Source organism: Dunckerocampus dactyliophorus, chromosome 12, assembly GCF_027744805.1.
Source record: "Dunckerocampus dactyliophorus isolate RoL2022-P2 chromosome 12, RoL_Ddac_1.1, whole genome shotgun sequence".
NCBI classification, from domain to species: domain Eukaryota; kingdom Metazoa; phylum Chordata; class Actinopteri; order Syngnathiformes; family Syngnathidae; genus Dunckerocampus; species Dunckerocampus dactyliophorus.
In genome coordinates this window covers 12,907,629-12,922,987 of record NC_072830.1, presented here as the reverse complement: position 1 = coordinate 12,922,987, position 15,359 = coordinate 12,907,629, and the positions used below count along the sequence as shown (strand labels likewise).

Here is a 15,359-nt window from a genome sequence, read left to right as displayed (position 1 = left end):
AATGTTTCAGATCCTCAAATTAATTTAAATATTAGTCAGCGACAACACAACTGAACACAAAATGCGTTTTTTTAAATTAAACTTGTTATTAGTAAGGGAGAAAAAAAATCCAAACCTACATGGCCCTGTGTGGAAAAGTGATTGCCCCCTAAACCTAATAACTGGTTGGGTCACCCTTAGCAGCAACAACTGCAATCAAGCATTTGTGATAACTTGCAATGAGTCTCTTACAGCGCTGTAGAGGAATGTTGGCCCACTCGTCTTTACAGAATTGTTGTAATTGGAGGGTTTTCCAGCATGAAGCCCCTTGCCACAGAATCTCAATAGGATTCAGGTCAGGACTTTGACTAGGACACTCCAAAGTCTACATTTTGTTTTTCTTCAGCCATTCAAAAGTGGACTTGCTGGTATGTTTTGTATAATTGTCCTGCTGCAGAACCCAAGTTGTTTTCAGCTTTTAGGAGTTTTTGGTAGACAGCAGAATTCATGGTTCCATTTAGCACAGCAAGTCTTCCAGGTCCTGAAGCAGCAAAACAGCCCTAGGCCATCACACTACCACCACCATTTTTTACTTGGTGTTGGTGTGTTACATTTCTTTTTCTGAAATGTAGCGTTACTTTTACGCCAGATGTAATGGGACACACACCTTCCAAAAAGTTCAACTTTTGTCTCGTCAGACCACAGAGTATTTTCCCAAAGGTCTTGGGGATCATCAAGGTTTTTTCTGGCAAAATTGAGACGAGCCTTAGTGATCTTCTTGTTCAGTAGTGGTTTTCGTCTTGGAACTCTACAATGCAGGCCGTTTTTGCCCAGTGTCTTTCTTATGGTGGAGTCATGAACACTGACTTTAACTGAGGCAAGTGAGGCCTACAGTTCTTTGGATGTTGTTGTGGGGTCTTTTGTGACCTCTTCTTGCTGCGCTCTTGGGGTAATTGTGGTTGGCCGACCACTCCTGAGAAGGTTCACCACTGTTACATGTTTTCGTCATTTGTGGATAATGCCTTTCACTGTGGTACGTTGGAGTCTCACAGCTTTAGAAATGGCTTTATAACCTTTTTCCAGACTGATAGATCTCAATTAGTGTCAGTTATGTTTTAACAGGAGGGGGCAATCACTTTTTCACACAGGGCCATGTAGGTTTGGCCTTTTTTTCTCCCGTAATAATAAAAAGTTTTATTTAAAAATTGCTTTTTGTGTTCAATTGTGTTGTCATTGACTAATAGTTACATTTTTTGATGATGTGAATTAAACATTTAAGTGTGACAAACATGCAAAAAAAAAAAAAAAAGAAATCAGGAAGGGGGCAAACACTTTTTCACACCACTGACATATCATATGTTACCCATCATGCTTTCAGAGAACACAAAACATATATCTACTTGTATATTCTTCACAATTACCAGTTCCAACTGAATGTGGTTTGATGTTTGTGACGTTAATGGCTGTCACTCACTCACGGCTCACACACACGCACACAGTCTCAGGGACGCGATGAACAATTAGCAAGCATGGCTGAGCAGGAAGAAGGCGGGATAGAGTACCTAACCATGACAGACAGCACCGTTAAATCTTGCATTTTGTGTTTTATTTCTGTATTTAATAGGCCCTTCATGTGTTCTGTGCCCAGTGTCATCACAGCAGTAGTCTTACATGTCTTTGCTCTGTTGGTGTCTTAGAAAACTCTGGCAGAAGTGCTGGAAAAGGAGGAGGCTGAAGGATTCGTGAGTGGTAACGAGGACACCAAGCAGGTCGCAACCATAAGCTCTTCAGCATCAACTGTCCTTAAAGGCCTATTCATGGTGCTCGACTTCCTCTACAGAGACAACTGCAGGTATGAGGCAACCCCAAAACATGAATTCAGAAATATTGTGTTGGAATATGCCTTGTTTCAGCACAGGTACCGAGCATGTGCTTCGCTTACGTTGCTCTCTTCTCCCTTTTTGGCAAATGACAACTTTGTCAACAAAGGACAGACTGTTATTAGATCATTCACACATGGATGATGCAGCACCAAAATATAGTGGGGGTTTGCTCAAGCATATCAGATAGTTAGATTCAATATTTGAATGTCATTTTTTACTTGTTGTCTATGACCCACCAGTTGAAAAACTCTGACACGGGCACCTGGCAACATTTCCAATTAAAAAAACACAAAAGCTACGAAATGAAAGTGATACTGTAAATTCTGGTGTTTAAGCTGCTACTTTTTTCTTAAACTTTGAACGCTGCGGCTTATACAGCGGTGCATATTTATTAAAGTTCTAATCTGATGGCATCTCCTTTACTTCAGAGGCACTACTAATTGTTTAAATACCGTGCCGCTCGCGAGTCAGTGAGGAAACAGTAGCTCTTTCTTTGGCAGGAGCCAGTCACAACCTATCACTCTTTACTAACACTAAATTCATCACACGGTGACTTAACACTCAATAGGTGTACCTGACAAATATACAAACATGTACCAATATGATTTTGAAATGAAAAAAAAAACGTTTAAAGTTTTTCCATAAAGCAGTGGTTCCCCAACTTTTTACTGTCGCGTACCCCTTCAGGCATTTGACCTGAATCCATGTAGCCCCTACCCCTGCACACTTAAAAAACATACACCTTTTTATCATAATTAACTTGAAATATTGAACATAATTAATTGGCTAATTACTTTAAAGTAATTCCGGGTAAAAAATGTGTATTTTGCATGGTCATAATTCGATAAAGTTTCACACTGCATTGATAAATAAGTAATCATTCTACATATGTTATTCCAGTCTGATATTTGCATCCTTCTGTTTGAATGGCTTGACTTTGAGCATCATTTTTTGTCCACTCATGATGGCTATGGTTTAAGTCTGCATAATAATTTAATACCAAATTGAAGGGGGGGATTTTAATAATCATGATAAAAACTTACAAACTTACTTATTTATTCATATGATGCACACAGAGCAATGAATGACTTCAGCCTCAGTCTCTTTTTCTACTCTGCTCTCCTTGCGCTGTGAGGTTCAGGCGCACTCAGAAATCTGAGTGTTAGGCGCTAATTGTTGTTCATTTTTATTCACGTACCACATATTACAATTGGTGTAACCCTGGGGGTACAAGTCCCCCACTTTGGGAACCTCGGCCATTGCTTCTGAGCAACGCATTCATTTGGGCGCTGTTGACGTTGACGTCTGCACTCCGGGCTCCTCTGGCTCCCTCTGGTGAACGGAGGCAGCATTGCAGCGCCATCCACCATTTTCTATGTTTCTTGTCCTCCAATGAACCACTCTTCTGGCAGTAATGCATGTAGATGTTTAAAAAAGCTGCTGTTTGTTATTTTAAACTCATATTTGTACTTGTAATGTATATTTCCTTGGTACCTTTTGAGTGTTAAGTTGCTGTGTTGTTTGTAGGACGACCCCGCGAGTCAGACTGCTATATTGAGTAATGACCTCCTGCAATTTTCAATGGGCCTGCAAGCTCAAAGTGAGTTTTTCCATAGATCATTAATGGCTCCTGTCAAATAAAGTGCTGCCTGGTCCTCACAGACTCGTGCGCGCCACAATATGTCATTTTATGACATGGACATGTGCAGCTTATGCACCGGTGCTGCTTATACAGTATATGAACAGATCTGGATTTTCCTCTAAATTTGGTGGGTTCGGCTTATACACCAGGATTTCCGGTAATCATTGCAATGACTACTGTTAACCAGCAGGGTTCTGCTACTGTTGTGTGAAGATTTTTGCTCCTGCTTTGAGGAGCCAGTTTACGCTACCCTGGCTCACTCCTCCCCCTGCCCTACCTCCTGTACCCTGTAACGTGATGTGCACCACGTCATGGCCGCGTGGACTGTGATTGGTCTGTTTTTAGGTCATGGCTTGCTGTGTAGACGTGCATGTTACACAACACCAGGGGCCAAATGTATAAAACTGTGTATATTTAGGTGTAGAAGTATGTGTACTCACAGAGCAGGAAACTTGCATACGCAGTCTTTCCGTCAGATGTACGTACGTATAAAACTCCACGTCCATATATTCCCACGTGCTTTCCTTCATACACATCAATCGTCCTGAAATTGTGCACATGTGAACGTGTTCTGACCATTGCCAATAATTCACCATAGGTGGCTTCCAACACACGACCACAATTATCTTTTTTTGCATATAAAATGGACACGATTTTGTTTCATTTTGAGTTGAGATGGCGAAAGCAAGCTAAAAAATTAAAAAGAAGAGAAATTTCACAGATTGTGAAATGGAAGTAATGGTGAAACAAATAGAACAAACAAAATATGTCTTATTTGGAAGTTTGGGCACAGGGCTGACAACTAAAACTATTCAAATAAAATAGCAGAAGGTAACAGAGGCTGTGAATTTGGTGAGTTCTGAGACAAGAACCCTGGAGGAGATAAAAAAAAAATGGTCCACCGTTAAGAGATGCTAAAAAGTGCATTGCTCTGCACAATAACAGCGTGTGTGCACACCGGAGGAGCAGAGGGAACCCCAGCGCTCTCTCCACTGGACAAGCGCATGGCTTCCATTCTAAGCCAAACTGCCATCAAGGGCATTGTGTCAGATGAGCCTGCGCATCCAGACACAGCCATCTCCCCTTCAACAGTCTGATACACAGCTCAACTACAGCACATACTCGGCTGTGTACAGCATTATCTTGTACCTGTTGTGTGTTTTAGGGATTAAAAAATGGTGTAAGTAGCTAGGGCTTCAGTGCATATCCATTGTCACCTGAGAGCATCAAATTTTCATGTTTAATATTTGTTTATTTTTTACTTAATTCGTCTGTGTAGGCTCTCAGTCGTACAGGAGTTGTCCATCGAGGAAAAGGCTTCTTGAAAGTCATCTGTACTTCTGTGAAGAAGGTGTCGGATGTTTCGCTCCTCATCCGAAGAGCTTCGTCAGCGAACTAATAAGTGCTGGTAGCCTACGCCTTAAATACAGTAAGAGTGGGCGGAATTACTGTGCCAACACCCTCCTCCTATTGGTTCCTTACACTAAGTCTGGGCGGAGTGTGGTCTAATCCTCTCCTGCCATTAGCACTTCCAATCAAAGGGAAGTGTAGCTCCCTGTAGTTGGGTATGAACGACTCTGATACTGGCTCGTTAGCATCTATTGTTCTGGCTTGGCCATGGCTTCACCTCATTTTGGACCCTGTGTTCAGCAGGTTACTGAGACCAAAACCCACAGCTCTTAGTCTTGCAAATTTCTTCTTCACAGAAGTACAGATGACGTCTCAAGAAGCCTTTCCCTCGTTTTTACTTAATTATAATAATAAGTTATATTTTTAAAATAAATAACAAGTCAGGATACTTTGTTTTTATTTAAGTACACCCTAATAAAGTGAAGTGAAATTTAAAAAAAAAAATCTGAATTAAATGTTTCTCACAGATACACATATTATTTTGTCTTTCCTAATCTAAATCAAATGACTGGGTATATGCTATGCATGGTCTGAAGAATGCGTACTAGCACGCACATTCTCACCACCCGTGGATTTTTATAAATTTGAATAAATACGTGGGAAGTGGCATATGCACATGTTTTGTGTGTACGCATGGTTTATACAAGGGGTGCGACCAATATCAGGAAAATATGATGTCATACCGAGGAATACGCTAACATTAAAAATAGGTCCGATAATTTAAAAACACGCTCCAATGAGGCGAGATTGCCCGTACTGTGAGGGTGAGCAAATAAAGCCCATCTTTTTTCTCCTACCAGTGATGTTAACGGCCTGTCGTATCTTCCTCTGAGCTCACTTGTAAACAAACATTCACTTTCCGAGGAAGACATTACACGTGCTAGTTGTACCAAATGCTCCGTGATGAGGGGGGAAAAAAACTCCATCGAGCACACAAAAAACCTTATCAGCCACCTGAAACGTCAGCGCGGTGGCATTTAAAAAATACAAAAGGTTTGCCAGAGACCTCCGTGGTGTCACACCAGCTGCGCCGAGCATGTGTCCGAATATAGTGCACCTTGCTGGGCCACAGCAGGTGGCTCCCTCTGGTTCTCCTGATTGTAGTGATGTGGTAGTAGTAATGTCATGATATTTGATTAGGACAAATCAACAGGTACAGTTGGTCAAATCCCAATTTGTTCCAATCCTTCTTACCTCCAGGTGTGCACAAACTACAGTAGATCAGTAGATCAGTTATTCGTACAATATCGGTCTTGAGAAGCAAAAAGCTATTGGCATTTTGTTGTTTTAAAACAAAGATATCGTGCAACGCTAGTTTATACATTTGGCCCCAGGTTTTATCAAAGCATCTTCCTGCAGGGAAATGTCTTCCCCACAGCAGATAGCGCCATCAAACGACTTTCTATTTAAGTTACCATAAAAAAAACTAATTCAACCTGAAAAAAGAAATTTGCCATTATGAGTTATATAATAGAAATGTGGTCTGCTCAAGTATGTGTGCACGTGTGTGTAGGTATTGTGAAGACTACAAAGTTGCACTTCAGAAGAACTATGCTTGGGTGAGCAAGGCCCCGCCTGAACATCAAGATGCCCAGGGATTCATGGTCCAATTAAGCAACAAACAGCGCCGAAAAATCAAAATGAAGACTGAAGTTCTGACTCTGAGCTTCTGGTGCCTCAACCCTGCTGTGGTGAGTTTCCATGTGTGCTTGCTAAATGATCCTTTTATTCAGTTCAGCACACTTAGATGTTTACCATAATATTTACTTTACCATTAGATTTGATTGGACTGTAGCACATTCTACAAATACATTTCACCAAAAATATATAAGAGAGCAAAAAGGCATAATGTCACAAGAACAAACTGAAATGTTGATACTAATAAAGCTTTGTCTTTAATACATAACCATCCCTCTTTCCAGACTGTAAATCACCCTTTTTTGTCATAGTTTGGCTGGTCCTGTGACATATAGTCAGGTGCGATTTATTTATGAAAATACATACAGTATATAATTGAACATGTGCTGCCTTTAAGTTGAAGTGGGGTGGGGGGGGTGTTTTGGCGGCACCTAGTGGCCGCAACAATTCATTGCGTTGAGTTTAGGCACACAGATTGAATGATACAGGGAATAGCAGAGATTATGTGTCTGTAACATGCAAACTTTGGTGTTCTACTAAAAATCATACTAAAAATCAAAGGATGTGGGAGCCACTTTGATATTTTTATGCATTAAAACATTTTGTAAAAAGGCTTAAAAAAAAAACCTTGATGTATATTTAAAGGACAACTGCACTCTTTTGGAATTTTGCCCATCAACCACAATCCTTATGTGTGACATGAACTCCCATGTCTTTCTCTTTTCTGTGTGTTGTAAAGATATAAAAACAGCTAAAAAGAGGCAGCTAATTATTACGCGTAATGAGACACACCTATTTCCCCTACAACACCTGCTATTAAAACACCTCAAAAAAGGTTATGGTTCTATATCCATGCTGTGACCATGTAGTAACAGGTACACTGACGATAGCATGTAATACTTACAGTACTTTGCTGTACTTTGGTCATTTTAAGCATTAGCGGAATTTCCTGGTTGCATTGATTTTACATAGCAACAAAGGAAGGAACGCTACACATAGCGTTAACTTTTCCAAACTCAAAAACAAAAATATAGGTGGAATCGGTGTTCGATCCTCCACCCTCCCGTGATCATGGCGAAGTATCTCGATTCAATAGCTTTTTAGCCAAAAATTCATCCAGTATGACTGTGAAATAAATACATGGATACTAGACAGTGCAGGTGAAGTTTCCTAGATTCCCGTCGTTTTTTTGTAAGGGAATCAGGTATAAATTAATTATGAATAATTCATTTTGGATATAAGCAAACAACTAAACAACAATTAATGGCAAATGCATTGACATTTTGTTTGAATAAAGTGCAACCAACACTTCAGGTTGAATAAACAGGCTAATCTTTTCTGCTCTCATTTTCAGTATTTTCAGTATCTGTTTTTTTATCGTTCAATTAATGGATTTATCGATTATCGTGACAGGCCAAATATGATTTTCACTCTATTTTCATTCATATGTGAATACAAAAATGAAATTTAGCAGTTAAAATATGTCTGTTTGATGCGTTTCTACACACTGGGATGCATCCAGGCGTCATGTCATCTATTAAAAGTGTCTTGTCAGTACTATACTATATTAATACTATAGAAGTGAAACTTGGATGTAATTTAAGAGTCGTAAGTGTGCAGCAGGATTAGCCAGTACAGTATACAGTACGTAGAGTACGCTCCTAATGGGAATGAATATCATATTTAGGGCATTGTTTGGATTTCCACATATCTTTGAATGCAATAGCATACACACAAAAAGCATTGCCCTTGGTTGAATTTATGTAGGATTTTTGCATAATTTATCAGTGCTTGTTTTCAGCTTTCTGTATTGACATCCACGCAAGCGTGTGTTTATTGGTTCACCAAAGTGTACCATAGCATTGATGTGTACTGTGCTGCTGCTGGAAACACTGCAACATTTTTGCTCATATTTTAGAAGGGAAATATTATTTTGGTAAAACTTAAAAATTTTGGTCTGTCTCTTTCATTCAGATAACTGTGTGTTGCCTTGTTTACTGTTATGTGCATGATGTGTCTTTAGGCTTTTTCCGACTTAAGTGGGAGAGTACACAGCATTGTCCTGACATCAGGGACACTGTCACCTATGGGATCCTTCTCTTCAGAACTCGGGGTCAAATTTTCTATTCAATTGGAGGCCAGTCATGTTATCAACAAATCTCAGGTCAGTATGCCCTGCCACAGACATTATATACAGCATATACAGTCATTTTACCTGAGCGGCGTCAGTGGCTCAGGAGGTAGAGCAGGTCATTCAGAAACGGGATGATTGGCGGTTGGATCCTTGCTCCCTCCACCCAATCACTGTTGTTGTGTCCCTGGACACCTTACCCACCTTGCCCCCAGTGGTGCCCAGAGGGTGTATGAATGTCAACGAAGGTTTGCTGGTGGTCGGAGAGGCCGCAGGCGTGAATTGGCAGCCACGTTTGCATCAGTGTACCCCAGGGCAGCTGTGGCTACATACACTCAACAAAAATATAAACGCAACACTTTTGTTTTTGCTCCCATTTTTTTATGAGATGAACTCAAAGATGTAAAACTTTTTCCACATACACAATAACACCATTTCTCTCAAATGCTGTTCACAAATCTGTCTAAATCTGTGATCGTGAGCACTTCTCCTTTGCTTAGATAATCCATCCCACCTCACAGGTGTGCCATATGAGGATGCTGATTAGACACCATGATTTGTGCCTTACACTGCCCACAATAAAAGGCCACTCTGAAATGTGCAGTTTTGTTTTATTGGGATGGGGAGGGCGCCACACACGCTGTCTGCCATCTGCCCTGAACAGTATAAACCGGGATTCATCCGTGAAGAGAACACCAACGTGCCGGACGCCATCGAATGTGAGCATTTGCCCACTCAAGTCGGTTCCGACGACGAACTGGAGTCATGTGGAGACCCCGATAAGGACGACTAGCTTGCAGATGAGCTTCCCTGAGACGGTTTTTGACAGTTTATGTAGAAATTATGTGGTTATGTAATCCGATTGTTTCAGCAGCTGTCCGAGTGGCTGGTCTCAGGCGATCTTGGAGGTGAACATGCTGGATGTGGAGGTCCTGGGCTGGTGTGGTTACATGTGGTCTGCGGTTCTGAGGCTTGTTGGATGTACTGCCAAATTCTCTGAAATGCCTTTGGAGACGGCTTATGGTAGAGAAGTGAACATTGAATACATTTAATAAAACAGCTCTGGTTGACATTCCTGCTGTCAGCATGCCACTTTCACGCTCCCTCAAATTTTGCGACATCTGTGGCATTGTGCTGTGTGATAAAACTGCACATTTCAGAGTGGCCTTTTATTGTGGGCAGTCTAAGGCATACCTGTGCACTAATCATGGTGTCTAATCAGCATCTTGATATGGCACACCTGTGAGGTGGGATGGATTATCTCAGCAAAGGAGAAGTGCTCACTATCACAGATTTAGACAGATTTGTGAACAATATTTGAGAGAAGTGGTGATATTGTGTATGTGGAAAAAGTTTTAGATCTTTGAGTTCATCTCATAAAAAATGGGAGCAAAAACAAAAGTGTTGCGTTTATATTTTTGTTGAGTGTATGTAGATTATCACCACTAGTGTGTGGCTGAGGAGTGAATGAATAATGTCTTCACTTCACTGTGAAGCACTTTGGGTACCTTGAAAAGCACTATATAAAATCTCATCCATTATTATTATTATATATTTTTCATTTTGCATATTATTGCAAACGCACTGACTCCTTTGGAGTTTTTTAAATGTTAATACAAAATATCCATTAAGAGGAGAATTTTTTTGGATTAACAGAAAAACATTTGGGCTCTTAGCTTTTTATTTGTATATGACATACATGCACCCTATCCTGACAGGAAATGTTCTGATACTTTTTTTTGTAAAAGTCTGACAACCTTCTTGTGAGCTTGGATATATAATCCTCCATCTTGACAGTGAAATTCATTCATTCATTTAGCAGAGCATACAAATATCTTTCATGCATTTGACTTGCTGTTAAAGAGCTGGTGCTGCTGCTGTCAAGAACAAAACAAACGCTTTCGAGGAGAGTACTGCATTGCCTCCAGTATGACATTTCCATGTGTTTTACTGTTTGATTAGCCAGAATATTGATGTCACACTGACATTGCACATTATACAGTCTGTAGAAAGTCATGGTGTATAATAAATGTTTCTGCAACATTATGTTATTGGCCACATGCTCAGTGCACTCACACAGTAGGCTGGGCTTGTGCACTTAGCCGAGAAGAGACGCGGCCCTGTATTTGATCAGCAATTGTTGGAAATTCAGCCATTTTTACTAAAGAAAATGTTAAACAAATCATACAGAAAATACATTTATAATATAGTTCAATGGACAAATATTCATATTTTATGTTATCATTATTTGTTTTTAAGTTTTTCATCAGAGCCTCACGTGCCTCTCCTGACCACACGCCACAGATTGTACTAACAACGGAGAATGCCAGTCTTTAGATTAGCTTAGTATTGGAAGCATCAAGAAAGCTTTCAAGGACGAAAACATCAAAAGACCTGCCAATCAGTGCAAGAAATTGTGAGGAAACTCAAAAAGCATAAGAATACTGTCAGTGTTCACATATACCTAAGTGTATATCCACAAGCAACTATCACCAAGGTACCTATTTTGATGAATGCTTACATTGTTGACGTGTGTCTGTGCAGGTTTGGGTTGGCACTGTTGGTGAAGGGCCTCAGGGCAGGAAGCTGTGTGCCACCTTTCAACATGCTGAAACCTTTGCCTTCCAAGATGAGGTTGGTGCGCTGCTCCTGCATGTGTGTCAAGTTGTGGCCAAAGGTGTTCTCTGCTTTTTGCCTTCCTACAAGGTAAATATGGCGTCAGCATATACTGCAATAATAATGCTATGTTATAGTATGGTTCATTTGTTTCAGACATGCTTAACAAGTTGCATCAAGGAACATCATGTTGTTATGTAATTGCACAACTCAACGTATCTGAAAATGAGTCGGAAGAAGCAGAGCTTATTCCATCCTACCCCTACTCCATGTCTGTTAGTGATTGTTCATTCACACCATAACTTACATGTTGACACACACAATATTTCACTTCCTGTGTGAGAAGAAAGGTGGGTGTTAAAAAAAATATCAAGAAGCAAATAGGAATTAAAATAATGACATTATAAACCTTATAAAGCAGTGTAAAGAGAGGAAGCGCTAAACATTGAAAGTAAGGATAAAATAAGATTCAAATGTAAAAGCGATTGAGGATAAGCGGCATAGAAAATAGATGGATGGAGGGCTGCAACTAACGATTGTTTTCTTTGTCGATTCATCTGAAGCTTGTTTTGATAAATCATGTAATGGGTTTGGCTCTCAACATATCCGAAAAGAGGCAAAAATGTAATTTTTTTTTTCAAAAGTCAAAGCTGATGTGTGTGAAAATTTTAATAGATACTGTAATACCGTCTTCCCTCGCTATATCGTGGTTTGAATATCTCTCCCTCACTACAGTCAAACCTGTCTTAGCGGCCACCTGTATAGAACGGCCACCTGCCTATAGCAGCCACTGACAAATCCCCCGCAGAAAATTTACGTGTTATAGACCCTGTGTATAGCGGCCACCTGTCTAACGCGGCCAGCGACCACCCATTTTGTATCCCTTGGTCAATATCTGACCGCATATAGCGGCCAAAATGCCGACTCAAGCAGAAGCTTCATGCACGAAAAAGTTTTGTTTTTTATGAAATGAAGCCGATGTGTGTAGACTTTAATTACTGAGTCCTAGCTCAGTCACAATCATTCACAAGATCCACACAAACTGTCAGTTGTTCGACATAAAAAAAAGCCGTCTTCTTTGGAGCTTGTTGCAGACAGTGACACCGTTTATTTCCTGGTGTGAGACAATGTGCACTGGTCAATACTGTAATGCCCCTTGTTGTGGGAAGGAGAGACTCACGTCGCCGATGCACTTTAATTGCTTTATTAACAGCGGTTTATTAACCTACAGTAGTAGTTCTTTACAATTTTTATCCGCAGTTCCACAGTGCCCTCTACTGGTCAACATTCAAAATGGCCACCAACCTGTCTATAACGGCCCCCTGCCTATAGCGGCCACTTTTACCGTCTCCCTTTAGTGGCCGCTATAGACAGGTTTGACTGTATATTGCGGTTTTTGAAAATAAATTAATAAATAAATGATCGCTGTTGCATGGGTGACTATGGCCTATTATTGAAAGACAAGTTATATGTAGTATTGTGGTCACTAGGCATCAGTAATGTTGAGACATGACGTTAGATTACATTACCTTTCACACTGCATGGATGCTGGCTGCTGAGCTAGCAGAGCGGAGCCGACATGCCATGGCTGAGACGGGCATGCCATGGCTAAGATCGAATGAAAAAAAAAAGGTTCTCTCCGCATTCTGTGAGGAAGTGGTAGGTTTTTGTCTTCTTTGTCCTTTTTCCTCACACCATTTGAAATACTTTCGTAAGTTTAGAATAAGTAAATTGGAGAGTCTAGCTTGTTAGCGCGCTAGCTTGCTATGTTAGCGGCGGCCGGCTTTTGTCCCTGCAGCGATCCCGTAGCCTGTACAATGTTATATAAACAAAGAATACTAGGAGTGTAAAAGTGACTATAGGGGTGTTATTTCATGTCTAGAGAGCTCTAATAATGTTAACTTGTATTTAGAAAGTCATAAACAGGTTTTCTATGCTTTAACTATGAAAATATTCCTTTTATTAATATTGAATCCTACTGGGCGTAAATTCACTTATCGTGGTTGGGTCTGGAACCAATTAACCACCATAACCAAGGAATTACCGTAGATAATAGATTAGATAGATAATAGTTCTGCTTCCAGGGATGACTACGGAAATTTAAAAATATTCACATTTGAGAGGCTGAAATCAGAGGATATACACATTTTTTAGTTAAAAAAAACATTAATCACATACAGAAATACTTGTCGATGAATTGGATAATCGATTAATGATCAATTCATTATTGCAGCTCTAATGATATACATCTATTGAGTCTGGAAAAAGTCTGGAATTTTGAAGTGTAAAATGTCCGTAGAAACCCTGCACCTCCATGTCTGACAGTAGGGGTGGTGTTTTGGGACTTGTATTCACCCTTTCTTTGTTTGAATGCATTTCTATTTAAGTGAGGAATGAGAGTGAGTGAGAATGGGATGAGTATGGGATCCCCATACCGACAAGCAAGCATTGTGACCCCCACAGAGCTTTTATCCGTCATTGAAACATACAAATAAGTCCTGTCCCTTTAGGAAAAACAAATAAATGTCAAATTCCTTGACAAAAATCACTCCATACTCTTTACTGTTCTCTGGTATTACCATATCTGTTATTGTGTGGAGATATGGGGTAATAACTATAAACGTGATTTTCACTCGCTAAATGTGCAGATAGGATAATCCATAATGCCGCGTATAGAGAACATACAAATCCTTTATTTCTAAAATCACAAATATTAAAATTTTCTGATTTAGCACATTTTCAAACATATACAATTATGCATAAAGCAAACAATAACCTATTACCCAAAAATGTCATACAATACTTTTCAACAAGAGAGGAGAAATATGATCTAAGGGTAAAACTAAACTTAAAACACTTATATGCGAGAACAACACTAAAACCTACAGCATTTCAGTATGTGGAATCAAATTATGGAACGGATTGAGCAAGGAACTCAAAGCACCAAGATGAGCGATTTCAAGAAACGGTACAAGCAGGTGATGTTTGCAAAATACAAGGAAGAATAGTCTTGAATTTGTTATGTTATGTTTATTTGTATTGATTATTATTTATTTATTGTTATATTGATTGCTATTTATTGTTATTGTGGAAAAACCTTGACAATTATATTACCAAATTGTTACATTACCTTATCACTTTTATATGTATTAAAAAGATCACATATGAAATACAGGAAGTGAATAAATGTACAGCAACAAATGTGAAACAGATGGGGGGTAGGATTAAATAAGCTTTGCTTCTTCCTACTCGTACTTGTATTATGTGATGTATTCCATGACTACTTATATGCATGTTCAAATAAAATTAAACCATTACCATTACCATTACTGTGTCCAAGCCTAGCATTGTAAGGCCTTCCTGACGCAGTTCAACAGTCCAAACATGGTCAAAGACAGAAAGCCTTTATGCCTTTACCATCATGTGGTCAGATGAGATGTCAGACAGAATGACAGAAAATGACATAATTTCAGCATATATTTTCACTTTTTAAGATCAGCCAATGAGCAGTCTGCATTTGCTACTGTATGCGATGATACGAACTTGTTTGCTCAGATGCTTGATAAGATGCGCGATCGATGGACCATCACGGGTGTCTGGAAGAAACTGGAACAACAGAAAACGGTCATTACCGAGCCTCGTGGTGGCGGGAAGGGTGATTTTGATGAGCTACTTCAGATCTACTACAGTGCTATCAAATGCAGCGAGGAAAGAGGTGACAATATTTCCATCATGACTTCATAAATTCTCTTCATCTGTAGGATATTTTTTAATGCTACTTATATTTATGTTTCTTCCATAAAATAATTGGCTTCTCTCTTTCTCCTGTTTGCATGAGCAGATGGTGCTCTCCTGATGGCGGTGTGTCGGGGGAAAGTAAGTGAAGGACTCGACTTCACTGATGACAATGCCAGAGCCGTGGTCACCATTGGAATCCCCTTCCCCAACATTAAAGACCTCCAGGTAGGCAGAGACGTGAACAACTATTGTGGAATTTGTTCTGGCCGTTTGTATGATTTCAATTATAAATATTATTGATCGTCCTGTACAATGGCTGTGA

At 39.8% G+C, this 15,359-nt stretch overlaps 1 protein-coding gene across 4 annotated transcripts in view; it reads left to right on the top strand.

Annotated features, from left to right (window-relative positions):
• brip1 (BRCA1 interacting helicase 1) overlaps nt 1–15,359 on the top strand; it is a 48,952-nt gene that overhangs the window by 18,334 nt on the left and 15,259 nt on the right. For all 4 annotated transcript variants that reach the window (XM_054795103.1, XM_054795106.1, XM_054795104.1 and 1 more), the window contains 6 exons: nt 1,677–1,831; nt 6,428–6,605; nt 8,576–8,716; nt 11,228–11,389; nt 14,855–15,014; nt 15,141–15,262. In XM_054795103.1, coding sequence (XP_054651078.1) covers nt 1,677–1,831; nt 6,428–6,605; nt 8,576–8,716; nt 11,228–11,389; nt 14,855–15,014; nt 15,141–15,262 — 918 coding nt within the window. The remainder of the gene's footprint in view (nt 1–1,676; nt 1,832–6,427; nt 6,606–8,575; nt 8,717–11,227; nt 11,390–14,854; nt 15,015–15,140; nt 15,263–15,359) is intronic.